The sequence below is a fragment of the Batrachochytrium dendrobatidis genome (assembly GCF_000203795.2).
Source record: "Batrachochytrium dendrobatidis JAM81 unplaced genomic scaffold BATDEscaffold_16, whole genome shotgun sequence".
NCBI classification, from domain to species: domain Eukaryota; kingdom Fungi; phylum Chytridiomycota; class Chytridiomycetes; order Rhizophydiales; genus Batrachochytrium; species Batrachochytrium dendrobatidis.
In genome coordinates, this window is record NW_006281114.1 from 544,406 (window position 1) to 562,549 (window position 18,144).

General features: G+C 38.3%; 6 protein-coding genes across 6 annotated transcripts; 5 read left to right on the forward strand and 1 right to left on the reverse strand.

Moving 5' to 3' along the window:
• Window positions 1-84: 84 nt before the first annotated feature.
• Window positions 85-1,672, forward strand: BATDEDRAFT_92309 (uncharacterized protein; the record flags this gene model as incomplete). Its single annotated transcript, XM_006682443.1, has 3 exons — window positions 85-262; window positions 323-496; window positions 555-1,672. 3 exons carry the CDS (start codon window positions 85-87, stop codon window positions 1,670-1,672), a joined length of 1,470 nt encoding a protein of 489 aa, XP_006682506.1.
• A 301-nt stretch (window positions 1,673-1,973) lies between these two features.
• BATDEDRAFT_28169 (uncharacterized protein) lies at window positions 1,974-4,464 on the reverse strand (the record flags this gene model as incomplete). The annotated part of the gene is made up of 5 exons (XM_006682365.1): window positions 1,974-2,887; window positions 3,011-3,283; window positions 3,704-3,755; window positions 4,061-4,199; window positions 4,268-4,464. 5 exons carry the CDS (start codon window positions 4,462-4,464, stop codon window positions 1,974-1,976), a joined length of 1,575 nt encoding a protein of 524 aa, XP_006682428.1.
• Window positions 4,465-4,995: 531 nt separating this feature from the next.
• On the forward strand, window positions 4,996-5,811 carry BATDEDRAFT_28170 (uncharacterized protein; the record flags this gene model as incomplete). The annotated part of the gene is made up of 1 exon (XM_006682366.1): window positions 4,996-5,811. The coding sequence occupies one exon, from the start codon at window positions 4,996-4,998 to the stop codon at window positions 5,809-5,811; it is 816 nt and encodes a 271-aa protein (XP_006682429.1).
• Window positions 5,812-7,247: 1,436 nt separating this feature from the next.
• BATDEDRAFT_28171 (uncharacterized protein) lies at window positions 7,248-7,931 on the forward strand (the record flags this gene model as incomplete). Its single annotated transcript, XM_006682367.1, has 1 exon — window positions 7,248-7,931. One exon carries the CDS (start codon window positions 7,248-7,250, stop codon window positions 7,929-7,931), a length of 684 nt encoding a protein of 227 aa, XP_006682430.1.
• A 3,291-nt stretch (window positions 7,932-11,222) lies between these two features.
• On the forward strand, window positions 11,223-12,478 carry BATDEDRAFT_28172 (uncharacterized protein; the record flags this gene model as incomplete). Its single annotated transcript, XM_006682368.1, has 4 exons — window positions 11,223-11,264; window positions 11,423-11,590; window positions 12,141-12,254; window positions 12,413-12,478. The coding sequence occupies 4 exons, from the start codon at window positions 11,223-11,225 to the stop codon at window positions 12,476-12,478; spliced, it is 390 nt and encodes a 129-aa protein (XP_006682431.1).
• A 3,918-nt stretch (window positions 12,479-16,396) lies between these two features.
• Window positions 16,397-17,906, forward strand: BATDEDRAFT_28173 (uncharacterized protein; the record flags this gene model as incomplete). The annotated part of the gene is made up of 4 exons (XM_006682369.1): window positions 16,397-16,476; window positions 16,861-17,010; window positions 17,691-17,760; window positions 17,817-17,906. The coding sequence occupies 4 exons, from the start codon at window positions 16,397-16,399 to the stop codon at window positions 17,904-17,906; spliced, it is 390 nt and encodes a 129-aa protein (XP_006682432.1).
• Between the last annotated feature and the right edge of the window lie 238 nt (window positions 17,907-18,144).

The following is an 18,144-nucleotide window of genomic DNA, read 5'->3' on the forward strand; positions in this document are numbered from 1 at the left end:
CGAGGAGACCAAAACCTTCTGTCACTGCAAAGTGTCCAAACTGTTCTGTAGTCATTGAATTCTATCTTCCTGCTACTCCAGCTTATGCCTTTTCTGTTTATAGAGTGGTTTGATTTTCTTGTAGAGACTTGTTCTATTCCAACTTCTGCTGTTCAACAGACTCCATCTGTTTCTGCTAAAAAAACTACAAATGCCTCGGACCAATCTACCAACAATGCTTCCAGTCGCAGACCAAAAACTACTCTTGGAAAAACCGGCTCAGGTAATTGTAAAACCTTTGAAAAAGGATGATTCTTGTCTTCTAATTTCATGATTGATTTAGATGACCATCCGATCGATATGGAATATTATGATTTGTTGGAGATTCCTGCTACGGCGTCTAGTGCTGTCATCAAAAAGGCGTATTATCTCAAGGCTATAAAGTGTCATCCTGATAAAAACTTGGACAATCCATTGGCTGAAGAAATGTTTAAACAAATATCTGAAGCTTATCAAGGTACAGACTTGATGGTTCATGTGTATCCAGAAAAACTATACTAATGTTTAAATTTTAGTCTTGTCGGATCCACAGCGTCGTTCATTTTATAATATTCATGGAAAGGCTGCTGCAGTGGGTTCTGAAGGATCTGTGTTTGTCGATCCAGAACAATTCTTCAGACAACAGTTTGGTGGTGATATGTTTGTTGATATCATTGGTGAAATATCCATTGCTCGGGATTTTAAAGACGTCATGGCTGCAAAAGATCCATCCAAATCCAATGACTTGACCACTGACTCCAACTCTTCTACCATCAACTCGGGAACAGAAGTGCCATCTACAGATGCTACCACTCAAGCCAAACAAGACTCGGCATTGATGTACGAACAACGTCGTTTGATTCGTAAAGAACGTATTCAGAAACTGTCGCATAATCTTGTTGCCAAGCTTTCGCTTTACACTGATGCGTTTCCATTTCCTGATCCTACTTCTTCTCCACTTTTGGGGATCTCTTTGAATAGCTTGGCAAACGAATCACTCGACACGTTTCGTGCTTTATCTACTATCGAAGCTCAACAACTTGCTTTGGAAAGCTATGGACCCGAATTGTTGAGAGCGATTGGATTCACCTATGTTTTAAAAGCTGATCAGTGGATTGCCAAAATTGCTGCAGAGGATGGGGGTGCTGTGCTATGGCATCGAGTATGGGGACTTGGGTCTCGAGTAAGCGGAGCTATCAAAGAAAAAACTCACATTTTAAACGAGACGGTCGGGACGTTTCGTACGGCTCTAGATCTGCAAAGCAAATTCACCAAACTTCAAGAAATGGATAAAAAAACAAAAAAAACAGGTGAAGGAGGTGAAAAGACTGTTGATGAGGACGTCGAAGTCGAACTGACACCTCAGGAGCAAGAACTCCGCACGCAGCTGGAATATGAAGCGGCAACAAAGGGACTAGAAGCTTTGTGGAGAGGATCCAAATTAGAAGTTGAATCTGTGCTACGCGATGTATGCGACGATGCTCTCGGAGATGCACCTGGTGTGTCGACCGAGTTACGTAAACGACGTGCTGATGCTTTGCGGATCTTGGGTCAGGTTTATGAAACCGTTGGTATTGCTGCTGCTGCCAGTTCTGTGCCCAATACTTCCACTGGCACATCTAGCCAACAGCCTCCATTGCCTCCTCAAAAATAGAGTGTTTCCCGTACCCTACCATTTTTATATTCACCACCTGTTTTGATATTGCTATTCCGTATTTTATGTTGCTGCTACTTTTTGGAGAGTATTGCTATACTACCGAATACAACAATCATTGCTATTTTTTCCAAATCAATAAAATAATTGAGCTATTGTATGTTCTACCTCTAATTTCCATTGGATAGCTTTCAAGTTTAAAAAACAAATTATCTTGGTAAATAAGGTTTTAATAGTTGAATAAACATGGCAGATGCCACAATAAGCTTTGTAGAGAATTGAACGAGTTCCATATACGACATTACCAACCACCCGATTCGTCTTGAAATGTGTCCCATGGATTGCTAGTTCCGGTAGATAGACTAGCTAGTTTTGCTTTGGGTGATGGCGTGTCCAGTTCAACCGGATCATCATGAGAATGACCACCACTTGTAGCATGGCTTAATTTCATTTCCATCTGTTCACTTAATGATAAAGCAGATACATTGCCCACCTCGGTCTTGTCACTTGTGTCGGGAGGTGGAAATGAAGCAAAATCAGCTACATGAGCAGGTGTAGGAATTTGATCATTTGAAGTAGTTGTAAAAGAAATCGGAGGTGATAACGAATCTCTCCTACTAGGCAAATCATCAAATGATTCGTCGATAAGCGATTCAGATTTGGGTCTCAATGTAGGTACAATAGTACTTTTGGGTCGACCAGGTAGAGGTGGTGCAGGCATACTCACTGGTCGTGTACCAGAAGTAGCATGAATCGTATTGGATTTGCTATGACTTACAACGGCTCCCAATCGAGCTTGAAGTGACGTTGACGGAGCATTCGCAGTAGCTACAGATGCAGCAGCGCGTTGAGAAAGTCCAGTCGATCCATCTGCACCTTCTTTTGGTAAAGGAGCAGTACCAGCAAAAGCTGGTTTTGAGTGCTGTGTAGTGGGTGTTCCAACTGAAGTCCGTGTTCCCATCTGTTTCATATGTTCATTGATTGCAGTCCACCAATCCGCACTTTCAACCATGGTTTTCCCCTTGAATTTGTGTTTGATATCTCGTCCAAACATACCCGAGTTTTTCCCAACAAAAACAATGTCTTTGGGATCTTTATTGCCAAGATTAAGTGGAAGCAAGGTGTATTCTGCCAAATCAAGCGTCAGCTCAGGCATTTCAAGTATGGAATCAGCCGAAAAATCCGGTTTGTTGCCAGTAGGAGAGAATGGACCGCCTGCAGATCAAGTGTCAGAATGCGTAGCTCCTATGGGTGTTGATGAAAGTGGTGGCAGAGTATGCAGATATCCAGAAGTGGACAGGACAGCATTGATGGGCCGATAGGATCGTTTAAACACACCTTCTTTGCGCAGTAGCGATCCTTGTCGAACAACGCGAATGGCAAGATCGTCACATCCGTCATAGATGATGTTTGCAGGATCAACCAAGGGCACATTGTCTTGGTCAATAAATCGATCACAGTTGCTTGCTCTAAAAATTGCCCAGTCTTTATCTGCCTCCATTGTATCCAATAACTTGGCCATATCTCTGGATTGATCCAACCTTTTGGTATAATTTGAAGTTTGCCATTCGTAAAAAGATGCTAAACCAACACGAATATTCTGTACAATCACTTTTTCAAATGCATTGATAGAGTGTTGTTGAATAATTTGAGTGTTTACAAATCAGCATCACTGGAAATAGTTACTGTTATTCAGACAGTCACTTGTCCAGACATTACAGTTGTAATATTACACATTTTCCATTGTTGCTGGATACCAATATGCCTACATTTGAAGATGAATACTACCAACAAAATATTCCATTAGAACTGCAACTGTTGCTTCAAGATCATGGACATATCGTTGTAAATCGTTTCAAATATCAGTCCATTACCCCATTTTAAACCAATCCATCAATCTCCGATTCGGCTCGCTCAATACTCTCCAGCAGCTTGCATTCCATTCCTACATCGACTTGTTCATCGTATCCATGTTTACAGCGTTTGTTGTTTTGACTGCGATTTGTATCAACCCAGAATAATGGAATTTACCATTTCCTTTGTAGAGTTTGTCCATAATGTCTGTTTTAATGTAATCTTTTGACTGTTTTTGGATACAAAAGTCGACAATCATTGCTTTATCATCGACTTGACCGCAGTTTGATGAGTTGACAGCACAATCGCATATACACAGGATACGAAATATCAAATCCAATCAAAGTTGGGTATTGTTTGCTGTATCCTTGTCAACTCGGACAATAGCACCACATGGCAATACTTGATAGCAATGTAGACTGTTTTGGTGCTGTGAGATGCAATGATACAACGAGTTTCAGGACCCATTCCAATATGATGCAGCATATTGCAGACGAGCAGTTCATTTGTATCTGGTTGCCTGATACCTTTTACATTGTATTGTGTGGGTCTGTACTGACGAGTCTTGATGTAGCAACAAACAGTGAGTTGTTGCTGACATTCCAAGCGAATCTGGTCTGGATTCCGTTTTTCTTTGGAGATAATGAGACCTCGACAACTTGTCAATGTCAGCCTTGTAGTGTTGAATGACAGTATTGATTGACAGCAGTTTGAATCGGTTTCGTATTTCCATCCAGATACTGTGATATTGGCAAAAAGGAATCTTGCAGTTGTTGGTTGTTGATGGGCAAGTTGGATATAAAGTTGTTTTCAATCAATCCGTTGACAATCATGATATCATACTTTGATTTGTATGTACGCAATACTGCTGTCATTTTGTGTATGGTGTTTCCTATTTCCACAAACGCATTCCATTTCCAGCTGTTTTTTGCAGACATTTGATATTGTGTAACAATGAGGGTGTAAAATGTAGTACAGAAATAGACGACTAAATTACATTTATTCCAACGGATTTAGCACTCTTGTTCAAGTAAAACAGTATCATCCGATGCTCATTATACACTACTTGTACGTTGAATCATGCCAATCACTTGCTATTTTAACAAGCATGGAATATCACGGCACATATTGATGACCAACTAATAGCCGAGTGTCAACTTATTCCAGTTTTGGTTTATACTCATTTCTCAACCCTAACCCTTTTCAGAGTGAAGCTTTATAATCAACCACATGATATTCGAATGTATGATCAAATAGCGGCTCAATCAACATTGCGGATATCATATAAAGGAAGACTCTTCAAAGTTTGGCATTGATGGCAAATCACCATTGAACCCTGACAACACTAACCCTTAGGACGGCTACCCAAAAACATGCTTTTAATATTATCCACTCAATAACCGACATAAATACAATCCAAAACCCGACTTGTTGAATGACATTGCAACTTGCTCAACCAAACCAGTAGAATGAAACTCGCAGTTGCTGTATTGTCATCAATCCTGCTTGCTTGCTCGGTTACTATTGCCAATCCAGTTGATCCCAGTGCAACTACAAGCACCGAGTCTATCACCTCGCCAACTCATAATCCAAACGGTATAGGCTTAGGTGGTCTTGATCCAATTCCAAACATCATCAAGGATTTGCTCAACAAGTACATAGAGCTAGAACATGGCCGTGATGAACAAGAAAAACTATATGGCTCGTTAAAACCTCAATATGACCATCAACATAAACTGGTAAAGCGCTTGAAAAAAAAGATTCAAGTTTTGGGATATATATCTCAAACAAGCGGTGACGGTCCAGAATATAATGTTGAAATTCGAAAGACTAAGCTTGATCTTGAAATCCAAAAATCCAAACTTGCCAATCTTAAAAAAAGTCTTCAAGGCTGCGAGTCCAAGTATAGTTATCTTACAGTTAAAGTAGAGCAAATCAATGTAGAGCTTGTGGATCTCATTTTTGGAGAATCTTGGAATCCTAAATTATTTGGTCGCAAACTTTATGATATCAACTCAAATCCTTTCATTAGAAGCTACCTTGAAAAACAATCATTAAAATACAACAAGAGTCTTGGTCGAAAACCTAGTGATCAGCAACAGCGCAGAAAACCTAGTGATCAACAAAGTCAAGATTCACAACCATCACCGGATACACCATCTGGATCTGGATCTGGATACTTTGAACAAAGAGTTCCTTCCAATAAACGGAAAGGTTTTTCCAAGTTTATGAATGGATTGAAATCACTCTTTCAGCGATCCAAAAATGACGATTCATCCAATTGATTTGAATGCTAATCTGGACTGATTTCAACCGATTTAATTGTCATTCTACAACTGTATTTCTGATTTAATTTACAATAAAATTGTATGTGCATGCATTATATTTGATTATTACACAGTCTTGGTTGGTATCATATCATATTGTACATTGACACTTGTATTTCCAATACGATACAGTTGATTGTATATTGCATAGTTGTACACATTGATGATGCTGAAATGCATGTATGTATTGTGTCGATATGATATTGCTTTACATGTCGTATTGACACATGTAATATCAATACCAACAATAGTCATGCGTGTTGATATCAGATCCGACCAATTTGACTGGTTTGACTCGTTGATTGTGGTGTCAAAATGGTTGCATCAATAGCCTGACTGATCACACACATCAGTCGCAGTATCAACTTTGTAGTGTGTCAAATATCACATGTTAAATATACAATGCCAACAATATGATCATTATGCACATGTTGATGTATACATTAATCGTATACTGGTCAATTGGTGCAATATGATCACACACCAATGGAATGTGATAGTCATGATATTTGCAGCAGTATACTATATTTCAACTGTTGATATTGCGTATCTAGTATCGACATGATCATCCAGATATACAGTGATGGATTCAAACAATCCATACCATGATTGATACACTTGGAATGTGTATTCAATCAATACCATGTATTACCAATGCAATAGTATGCGTGATCATCGTGCACCAAACAACTACGATACACACTGGACTGATCCAATACATGCATGGCTTGAACACATCACACAATCAAACATGGACACACCACATTAGAAATACATATAATATCAGTTTGTCATCAATGAATTGTATTCAGTCGAGTTTATTGAGAGTTGTTGCGTGACTTTTGACAGTGTGGTGAGTGTTCAGGCACGACTACTTGATCAGTTGTAGTTGATGTATCCATAATGGGAATGAGCAGTCAAACAACGTGTAATACAAAATTAGCAAGTTGATGGATATAATAAAACTGACTATTTATTTAATAGTGCATAACATTGATCTTTCTGTAATCGAAATGATGTACATGAACACTAATATGATCTGATATTGCATACTCACAGCATATTATCATTGTGCAGCATGTTGATGAGTAACCACTTCACTTGAACATCAGAGCTTTCAATACCATCTTGTGATGATCAGAATATACTTGCCGCATGATGTCGTTGCACAGCACATTTTAATGAACCCAACTCTAATACCGACTTTCAGTTTGAACAACGAATCATCATGTAAACGCAACTCCCTTCAAAACTACCCTGACAATAACACAAGCTGCTTAGGACGGTCGTTCAAAAATCATGCTTGCAATATCATACACTAATATATAAATAAAACTAAACATCAATCTGCCAAATGACAATCATTTACAACTTGCTCGACCAAACCAGTAAAAATGAAACTTTCGATCGCCATATTGTCATCGATCCTGTTTGCCTGCTCGGTCACTGTTGCCAATCCAGTTCTTGACAGTTCGACTACAAGTACTGCAACCAGCACTTTGTCAGCATCTCCTAGTGCAACTGCAACTAGCGGGACTAGTCATTCAAAGTCTTTGGATCCATATACTGTATATATGAATAATTGCTATCCGATTAGTTTTGATGCATTGAAAATGATCCAACTACTTGCATTAGATTCACGTAAACTTGACAGACTATCGAAAGATATTAGCAAGAAAAACGCTAAAATCGACGAAAGAAAGAAAATGGTCAGTGAGCTGAAGAAAGAAATTGACCATTTTAAGAATGATCCTTTGAGCACCGAGTCAGATACTGTCGAACTCGAATCTACGCTTACTAGCCACAATAAAGCTTCCAGGAAACTCAGGAAAGGTCTAAGTATACTCTTCAAGAAACATTCAAGAACATGTCAGGAAACTACCGAATTACGAAGGCAACTTAAAGGCTACTTTATGGAACATCATTCAAGTGAAGAAATAATTACTGGTGGTGGACCGTATCTAAATAGATACCCTGTATTTACAAGTTGCTTCCGTAGCTTCTACAATGGTGTACTTCAACGATTACCAAGATCCAAGTATGGTGCGATCCTTGAAGATCCTAGTGTTTGGCAATAAGCTTTTGGACCAGATTCGTTACATTGTTGGAGTTGAGTAAACCACAATCCCATCCAGTATATGTTGTAATGCAGCGTGTATTGCATGCTGGTTTAATTGTCATGTGCCATGCATCCAATGTCATTCATTCAATAAACATCCTGTATTGTCAAACAATAGTGTATTATACTAATGGTTTGATCATATTGCACCAATCAACTACTATGTGCTGTCATGACTGATCATTCGGTGTGCTACACATATTGGATGCATGCAAATCCATGACTGTCAACTCCTTGTTGTTGAAATGGGTCCAGATCACCATCAGTTTGTTCATTCGTTGCACCGATGTGATTGCATGATCAATCTGACACCAACCAAACCACACTCGAATATATATGTTCCAGTCATGTGCATGGTGTATCGATTGTCAACTCCAACACATTCCACCATGGTTATGGTCACATCACACCATGCTGATGTATGTCGATCGATATCACATTGCAACCAGTTATCATCCAATGACTACAATGCAATACCGTGCATGTATTGTGACTGATATGCTGTGCACCATCAGCAAGTGTGCAACTGTCACTTGATATATCGACTCTGATATGCAACAACATGCTGTGTTTACCATGATCAGATTTTTGATCAATCTTGGACTCATGATACATGATTTGTCATGTTGGATCGTGTGGGTGTGTCATGGACTGCAATTTAGTTGCATACACACATATGTTTGACATTGACCGATGCATACTGTGCAATGACTGATCAGTGCGAATGTGATTGCACACTTGGTGGTATTGTGCATTATGGTTGTTTGACAATGGATGGATGCTGGATTAGTCAGTTATATGCAACCCATCTGAATCGATCTATTTGGACCATCACTCGATGTAACTGACAACAATGTGTATACATGGCTGTTTGATCAGTCGAGTTTGTGCTGATATCGCCATACATGAGTTGGTCAACAAACTTGTAGCACTGCCAAAATACACTCGTATGGTTTGCTTGCATGTGATAATCTTGTGGTTTAACACCCAAGTTTATTTTACAGTCGTATTCACGTAAAATCAAATACTTTTCTGTATTGATCTTGTAATGATTGTCTTGGAATAAACAATCGTTACATATTCATTGTTGTTGTTGTTGGAAATGGATTATTTGTTTTATTGAAGCTACAAGTTGTTTGGTGTTTGAAATGGCTCAGCACACACAGCCATTCCAAACACCAAAGTAATTGTCAGCAGGGTTCAAGAATGGACAGTATGATGCTGTATAGTGTAGTTCCAAACCTCGCGCTGTTTGTTGAATAGTTGGTAAACCATGTCTAACTAGAGTTGTTTTGTGGAATGGAATGTTGTCTAGAATAAAGTGACCGTTTGGAACCGTTTGGGAATGTTGCATGTCATTGTTTAACAAGTTAATATTACAGCATTCACTGCTGCCTTGATCAATCTCTCAACACATTGATCGTCATATGAAACACACACTATTAGACTATAGTTTTGAACTGAAATGTTGTTTTTGGACTGTACTCTTTCACCTCTGTTTGTGTAGCCATACATTGTACAATCACCAAATTTAAACCCCAACTCGTCCATTGCAATCCAAATATTTGATTCTATTGTGCGAATGTTTTCAATACTTGACAAACTCTTCCATGCCAATTCATCAGTCGCTTACAAGAGTGAGCTTTCTGTATGTGTTGTTCCATTTCAAGATGCTTGAAATAGTTGGCTGACAGATGTGTGCCTGGTAAAAGTCCATTCGAGCACTACCAATATCACTTTGTCCGAGTGTTGGTGACTCTACGAGGTTGTCACATATCCACTTTGCAATGTCTTGTTCGAGTCCAGAGTCTGATAATGACAAATCTACAGTGTAAAGAGTGTACAGAGTGGAAACACTAAACACTTTGTCAAGTTCAGAATGTCTTGACTACAAACTGAAACCCAAGACTTTGGCATGACAGAATCTCAAACAGCAGCAATGAAATGACCCATAACTATACAGCATAACGTCTGTGACAAGAACAATTGTTTTACCACTCGACATAGTTGTTTTGGTTCCAGAACTAAAAGATATGATGGTTATGGTTGAACAAGTGACTAGATCTGTCAAATATCTCAGATTTGAACACTTATAGTCGAGGCTCATTTTCAGAGTTTAATCAGCTTGACTCTGTATTTCTGACGTTGATAGTTTGTTGTATAACAACTTGATACAACTTGATACAACAATAACATATCAGAGCTTACTCGACCAACCAACGCACACTGGAGTGTACAACCAACCATTGTGTAGTGGCATTCAGGTCATGTCTTTTACCACAGTCACCTCAATAACTGGTCAAGGTTTCAAATCCCACAGTGTTTGATATACACCAATACCCAACACTCTGTTGAACCATGCTACTGTGAATTTTGCAAAGCGTTTAGAACGCCATGTGGAATGGAAGCTAGACTTCAATTTCCATCCATATCAAAACACCAATCGACAATTTGGAACCACTTTCAACGTCGGTTTGACACATTGTTTACAAATGCAATATCGCAAATTGTACAAGAACATACGCAGTTTGTTGACATGTTCCATGCGACTTCAGACCACAACTACCAACAGTTGATAACCTAATAGCAAATACACATTATGAGCAACAAGACCATTGACACACATACCTTGGAATTATGAACAAGATGCTTATAGATATTGAAAACACCAAGAAACAACTAGATGAACTCGATACTCGACAATCACCACATACATTCAGTGTTGCACCAATTTGTTGATTGCAACATCACCACATAATGTTGGACAATACAGCATGTCAATGGTGCATCAATGACACATGAACAGACGCTAAACATCAGTCAAAATACATGTCAAAATACACCACAATTAGTCGAGTTTCAAATGGTCACATACAACACATTCAACACGAATTATAAATGTCTGCAAACCGTGCATATGCATTCTCAATCAATGGTGATATACCATATACACAATCAGTTTAAATATGGCTGGGAAATAACTGTTATTGGCCAAGTTATACATGTTCAAAGTGGATCATTTGCATCGTCACAATCGCGTACTAAATGGCCTATTTCACAACCAATACGCAAGCCTGTGCTGATATGGTGACATGACAATACTTGTATACACTTGATATTGTATCATGTACAATTTCAATACAATCCATGCATGTTTGATAACACAATAATTGAATAGCTGACGTTTTGTAGGTTGGATATTATAGTCGATGTTTGGCGTGTTAATAACTCGGTCTACAATGGTCGTACAATGTCAGTGACAACTGCAATCAACTCGGGACGACAAACTACAGTATGTTTGATATACTGGAATGTATAGAACGCACAAACTGTCAAACTATACACGATATCCAAAACACCATCCAAATCAGTCGTCAATTCGCAATCAAAAACATGCATTATAGTCGCAAAACTTGACCAACTGGCCTGCAATGTATGGCACACATATAGTCATGTATTGTGTATATGATTACGTCGTCATTGGGGCAATATTCAATGTGTATCATGACCATCAAGTGCATGTCCGAAAGTGTCGTTTTGACGTGTTTGATGTCGTATATCTTGACCAATACTGACACTAGTTGCATGAAACTGCTACAGTATATGGATATTGCATTGGTATGTACGATGCATGCATGTATTGTCATGAAATTACAAAAAAATATACAATTTATACTTACCACTAGTATTTGACATGATACCAAGATTGGATATATCTTGACCAATAGTGACACTACATGCATGCGATTGACACTGAACATGAGTATACATGCATACTATATACTGGACATGCATCAGGCCATATCGTCAATCAAATTGGAAACATGTTATAATCACGACTGCCGGTCAAACTAGACGCAACTGAAACACATTCAACACGAATTATAAATGTCTGCAAACCGTGCATATGCATGCTCAATCAATGGTGATATACCATATACACAATCAGTTTAAATATGGCTGGGAAATAACTGGTATTGGTCAAGTTATACATGTTCAAAGTGGACCATTTGCATCATCACAATCGCGTACTAAATGGTCGATTTCACAACCAATACACAAGCCTGTGTTGATATGGTGACATGACAATACTTGTATACACTTGGTATTGTATCATGTACAATTTCAATACAATCCATGCATGTTTGATAACACAATAATTGAATAGCTGACGTTTTGTAGGTTGGATATTATAGTCGATGTTTGGCGTGTCAATAACTCGGTCTACAATGGTCGTACAATGTCAGTGACAACTGCAATCAACTCGGGACGACAAACTACAGTATGTTTGATATACTGGAATGTATAGAACGCACAAACTGTCAAACTATACACGATATCCAAAACACCATCCAAATCAGTCGTCAATTTGCAATCAAAAACATGCATTATAGTCGCAAAACTTGACCAACTGGCCTGCAATGTATGGCATACATATAGTCATGTATTGTGTATATGATTACGTCGTCATTGGTGCAATATATCAATGTGTATCATGACCACTAAATGCATGTCCGAAAGTGTCGTTTTGGCGTGTTTGATGTCGAATATCTTGACCAATACTGACACTAGTTGCATGAAACTGCTACAGTATATGGATATTGCATTGGTATGTACGATGCATGCATGTATTGTCATGAAATTGCAAAAAAATATACAATTTATACTTACCACTAGTATTTGACATGATACCAAAATTGGATATATTTTGACCAATACTGACACTACATGCATGAGATTGATACTGAACATGAGTATACATGCATACTATATACTGGACATGCATCAGGCCATATCGTCAATCAAATTGGAGACATGTTATAATCACGACTGCCGACTGAATTGGATGCAACTGGAACACACTCAACACAAATTATAAATGTCTGCAAACCGTGCATATGCATGCTCAATCAATGGTGATATACTATATACACAATCAGTTTAAATATGGCTGGTAAATAACTGGTATTGGTCAAGTTATACATGTTCAAAGTGGACCATTTGCATCATCACAATCGCGTACTAAATGGTCAATTTCACAACCAATACTCAAGCCTGTGTTGATATGGTGACATGACAATACTTGTATATACTTGGTATTGTATCATGTACAATTTCAATACAATCCATGCATGTTTGATAACACAATAATTAAATAGCTGACGTTTTGTAGGTTGGATATTATAGTCGATGTTTGGCGTGTTAATAACTCGGTCTACAGTGGTCATACAATGTCGAAATCAACTGCAATGTATGGCACACATACAGTCATGTATTGTGTATATGATTACGTTGTCATTGGGGCAGTATATCAATGTGTATCATGGCCATCAAATGCATGTCCGAAAGTGTCGTTTTGACGTGTTTGATGTCGAATATCTTGACCAATACTGACACTAGTTGCATGAAACTGCTACAGTATATGGATATTGCATTGGTATGTACGATGCATGCATGTATTGTCATGAAATTACAAAAAAATATACAATTTATACTTACCACTAGTATTTGACATGATACCAAAATTGGATATATCTTGACCAATAGTGACACTAGTTGCATGCGATTGATACTGAACATGAGTATACATGCATACTATATACTGGACATGCATCAGGCCATATCGTCAACTAAATTGGAAACATGTTATAATCACGACTGCCGACTGAATTGGATGCAACTGGAACACATTCAAAACACACGATATTACACTGTAGTTTGGACTGTATACACATCATATATTCATGTTACAATGGCCGATACATTCATTTGACTACAATACATATCGATGACTGGCATATTTACTAACGATTGATTGTGTAATGTATGAATATCAAATGCACTGTATAGTTTAATTGACGAGTGTATTTGACGAGTATTTAGACTAGTATTCTGACCGGTATTTGACGATTGTTTGACGATTGTTTAATCCACATATTGACCAGTTGTCTGACTAGTATTTAGACTGTTATTCTGACCAGTATTCTGACGAGTATTTGACGAGTGTATTTGACGAGTATTTGACCTGCATTTCAACCTGTTGTTTGATTAGTTTAGCCTGCATTTCAACCTGCATTCTGACCAGTATTTGACGATTGTTTAACGATTGTTTAAACCTGCATTCTGACCAGTTGTTTGACTTGTATTTGACGAGTATTTTGACGAGTATTTGACCAGTGTTTGACGAGTGTATTTTGACTAGTTTAGCCTGCATTTCAACCTGTTGTTTGATTAGTTTAGTCTGCATTCTGACCAGTATTCTGACGATTGTTTGACGATTGTCCAAACCTGCATTCTGACTAGTTGTTTGACCTGTATTCTGACTAGTTGTTTGACCAATTGTTTGTAAAAAACTACAGTCGTTCATACTCGAATACATGGTCAATAGCTCAACCAATACTACAGTTACACATACTACAGCTTGATGACAATGACAGTAACACTGTTACGATGACTGTTTCAAGTTTGTGCAAAACTACAGCCAACAAAAATAGGGATTCGGACAAAACTGCATTGACTGGTGTGTGTCGAGTATGTCGATTCAACCAACACATGGCAACACTACTGCGTCTCTGGTTATACAACAGCATACACATGGCCATGTATGACGACTGTCAAACTGTATGCAACAATCGAGTGTTCAAGTGTTGGGTAAAGTCGAATAACGACCAGAATTACACGATTTAATAAACTCGATTGTACACTGTCAGGCTACAAACCTTGATCGTTTTTACAGTTATTGATAGTTATTGATGGTCATTGACAGTTATTGATAGTCACTAGTAGTTATTGATAGTCATTGATAGTCACTGTCCAACAACACAGTCACAATAATATATTTACGACTATAATCATGCCTGATTTGGAGCGTTTTGTTGGCATATATTATGGTCCATTACACAACCAATACATGATATCATGCCAGTTTGATGCCATGACAATACATGTATACACTTGATATTGTATCATGTCCAGTTTCAATGCAATCCATGCATGTTTGTTGGCACAACACTGTAATATATGATGGTTTTCTTGACGACATGCTGGGACAGTATGAGCTAGTCGATAATATGTTAATAACTTGGTCAGTAGTGGTCGTACAGTGTCAATGCCAACTGATATCGAATCAGAACGATATAATACATGTATTTTTGACGCATTTGCATACAAGATAAATTGTTGATTGACTGATAGACACGATACTAGATTAAAATAACAAGTAGAGCTCGTCGTTTCAAACCAATTGCAAACTAAAAACTTTAATATCGACTATGACCACAAAAGTCGACCAAATGACTTGGTATGCACCACATATATGTAATTATGTGTTGCGGATCGAATTATGATGTCACTGACGCACTATGGTCAATATCTGACATGGAATGGGCCGACCAAAGTCCGAAAATGACGTTTTGGCGTGTTTGATGTCGTATATCGTCGTCAATAGTGACACTAGTTGCATGAAACTGCTACAGTATATGCACATGGCATTGGTATGTACAATGCATGCATGTGTTGACATGCGATACATGTAAAAAATACAACTTGCACATAGCACGAATATTTGACATGAAACTGGAAATGCGTGTATCTCGATGAATAATGACACTACATGCATGCGATTGATACTGGACATGTATGTATATACATACTATATATTGGACATGCATCATGGCATGTTGTCAACTAAACTAACAACATGTTATAGTCACGACTGTCGACCGAATTGGACACGTCGGTATACACTCAAAACACGACTTATTGCGCTGTGGTTTGGACTGTATACATATCATGTATATATATTACAATGGTCAATATATCAATACGATAGCATCAATATTGACAAAGTTGGATATATTGTCCGAATATCAGACATGGTATCCTGTCCGAATGTCCGGATAATATCAGACACGAGTGGTTAGTATGACGTTTGGAGTGTCCGAATGCGGATATATTAATGCAGCGGTCAATTATGGTGGTGATCAGCATACGTATGCATTGGATTACGGCTCAATTGCCGGGTTTTTTTTGTACGAATATTGGGTGGTGATGCAAATGCAGCCATATGCCTATACAGTACTGCATTGGTTGACTCGATGACATGTATATACACATTACAATATGGTAACAATATGGTAACAATACAGAGTTACAATGGCTGTTGTATAGGGTCAAAATAAACGGTTGAATAGTATTGAAATACGACACAAAATCATGCAAAAAAACAACGCATTGTGGGGTAATGATACACTCATGATACACTCATGATACACTGTATGATGGTGGTCGGATCACTGTGATATTGGACAGTAACATGCATACATGTTGTATACACAACCAGTTGAAATATGGATACAATCCGAGTGTTACTGATGGGACTACAAATGATTGCAATAAAATTGTAATGATCAAGCGTAATTGAACATGTACAAAACGCACGTCCCACACATGGACAACACACTGCAATTCAATGGCACAGTACATGATGACGATGCAAGCGATATGTAAGTATATGTATATGGATATGGAGGTACGATGATTGCGGATACAATGGTGTACAGATCAACAGTGAATGGAGCACAAACAACAATGGAGCATGGACATTATAATGCGTACAAAAAGATGATCACTACAGCAACACACACTAGATACAGTTTTGATGACAGGATGGTAATACAGCAATCAAACCGGCAGTATGCGATACAGTATAACGTATAGCATTGTATAAAGTGATGATGAATGGCCATTGATTGATATTGGTGACGAATACAGACTGGAATGTATGGTCATGGCACGACGATAATTGACATGTAAAACGGCCAAGTAATATTAAATTGCCGAGACGTTACCAAAGCAATGTTTTTGAACAAACCATTTGGCATAATCAGAAAAATAACGAGACTTAAACAGGGTCATTTATTCAGTGTGGAAGGATCCAAGAACCGGATATCTGTGAGAGCACAACCCGATGAAATAACTCGGCGGGCAGAACAGATCGGTGCAGCACACATTGATAGGCTTTTGATAGCTAGCCAATTGTAATTATCACTTGGAACGTCCCCGCCGTATTTGTTGATATGGAGGGAGCAGCGTTTGTCGGAGCAATCCGTCGGGTAATTATTAATTGGTGCTCATTGATGGGTTAGCACTATGTGGTTTTTGGTTTCCACCCCGAAGCTATGCACAATGGTAGATTTGGGTGACTCGGAATATAATGGCTAAATTATAGTGATGATAATGGCACTACTGACAGCGATGACAGTATTCGGCACGACCATATCTGTTACTATAATGCTTTTTGATATGAATCAGCAGTTTTTTGAACGGCATATTGGGCCCGACAGGGTGATTTGATGACCTACACAACCGAGATTAGCACGGAATGCGTGAAGCAAAACCGAATTGATTAGGAAGTGTACAGAACCAGATGAACCAATGGCTTGAAAAAGCAAATGTTGATGTTTAGGATGTGATGTGGTTGCAATATTTGGATTTTTGGGATTTTGATTTTTGGATTTTCGAATTCGAATTCGGATTTGGATTTCCGAATTTTTTGATCTTGATTTGGATATGCAATTACTACAATGTGGATACCGTGAATGTGTATTGAACAGTTGGACAAGATGGATTGGGACAACTAGCGAGGTTTAAATCTTAGTAGTACCAATTATTATATATGGAGTAATGATTTGACTGGGCCAATTTGGATTTGGATTAGATTTGTGGATTTTGAATTTTTGGATTTTCGGATTCGGATTCATAATTTTAAATTGAATTTGATTTGGATTGTATTTGGATTGGGTTTAAATTTGATTCTAATTGAATTTGATTCAATACCAAATAGCTTGGTACAATGATTACAGTGCACACCATATATGATGATTACCGCGAAAAATACCAGCGCAATTGTTTTAAACCAGTGGGTTCCATGTAGGAACCAACCGATTCAACTGAACACTACACAAATGGGGTAAACACATGGTAGACACATGACGAATAAACATTAATGTAAGCGATTTTGAGTGATTGGAACAAAAGGTGATGTGCACGACGTAAACAAGACGGCAAAGCAACACAAGAACCGTGATGATCAAGGGGAAAATGGTATTCGAAACACAATGTTGGGGTTGATATGTTGAACGAGGGACTGCGACAGTGGAGTATTGTCATTT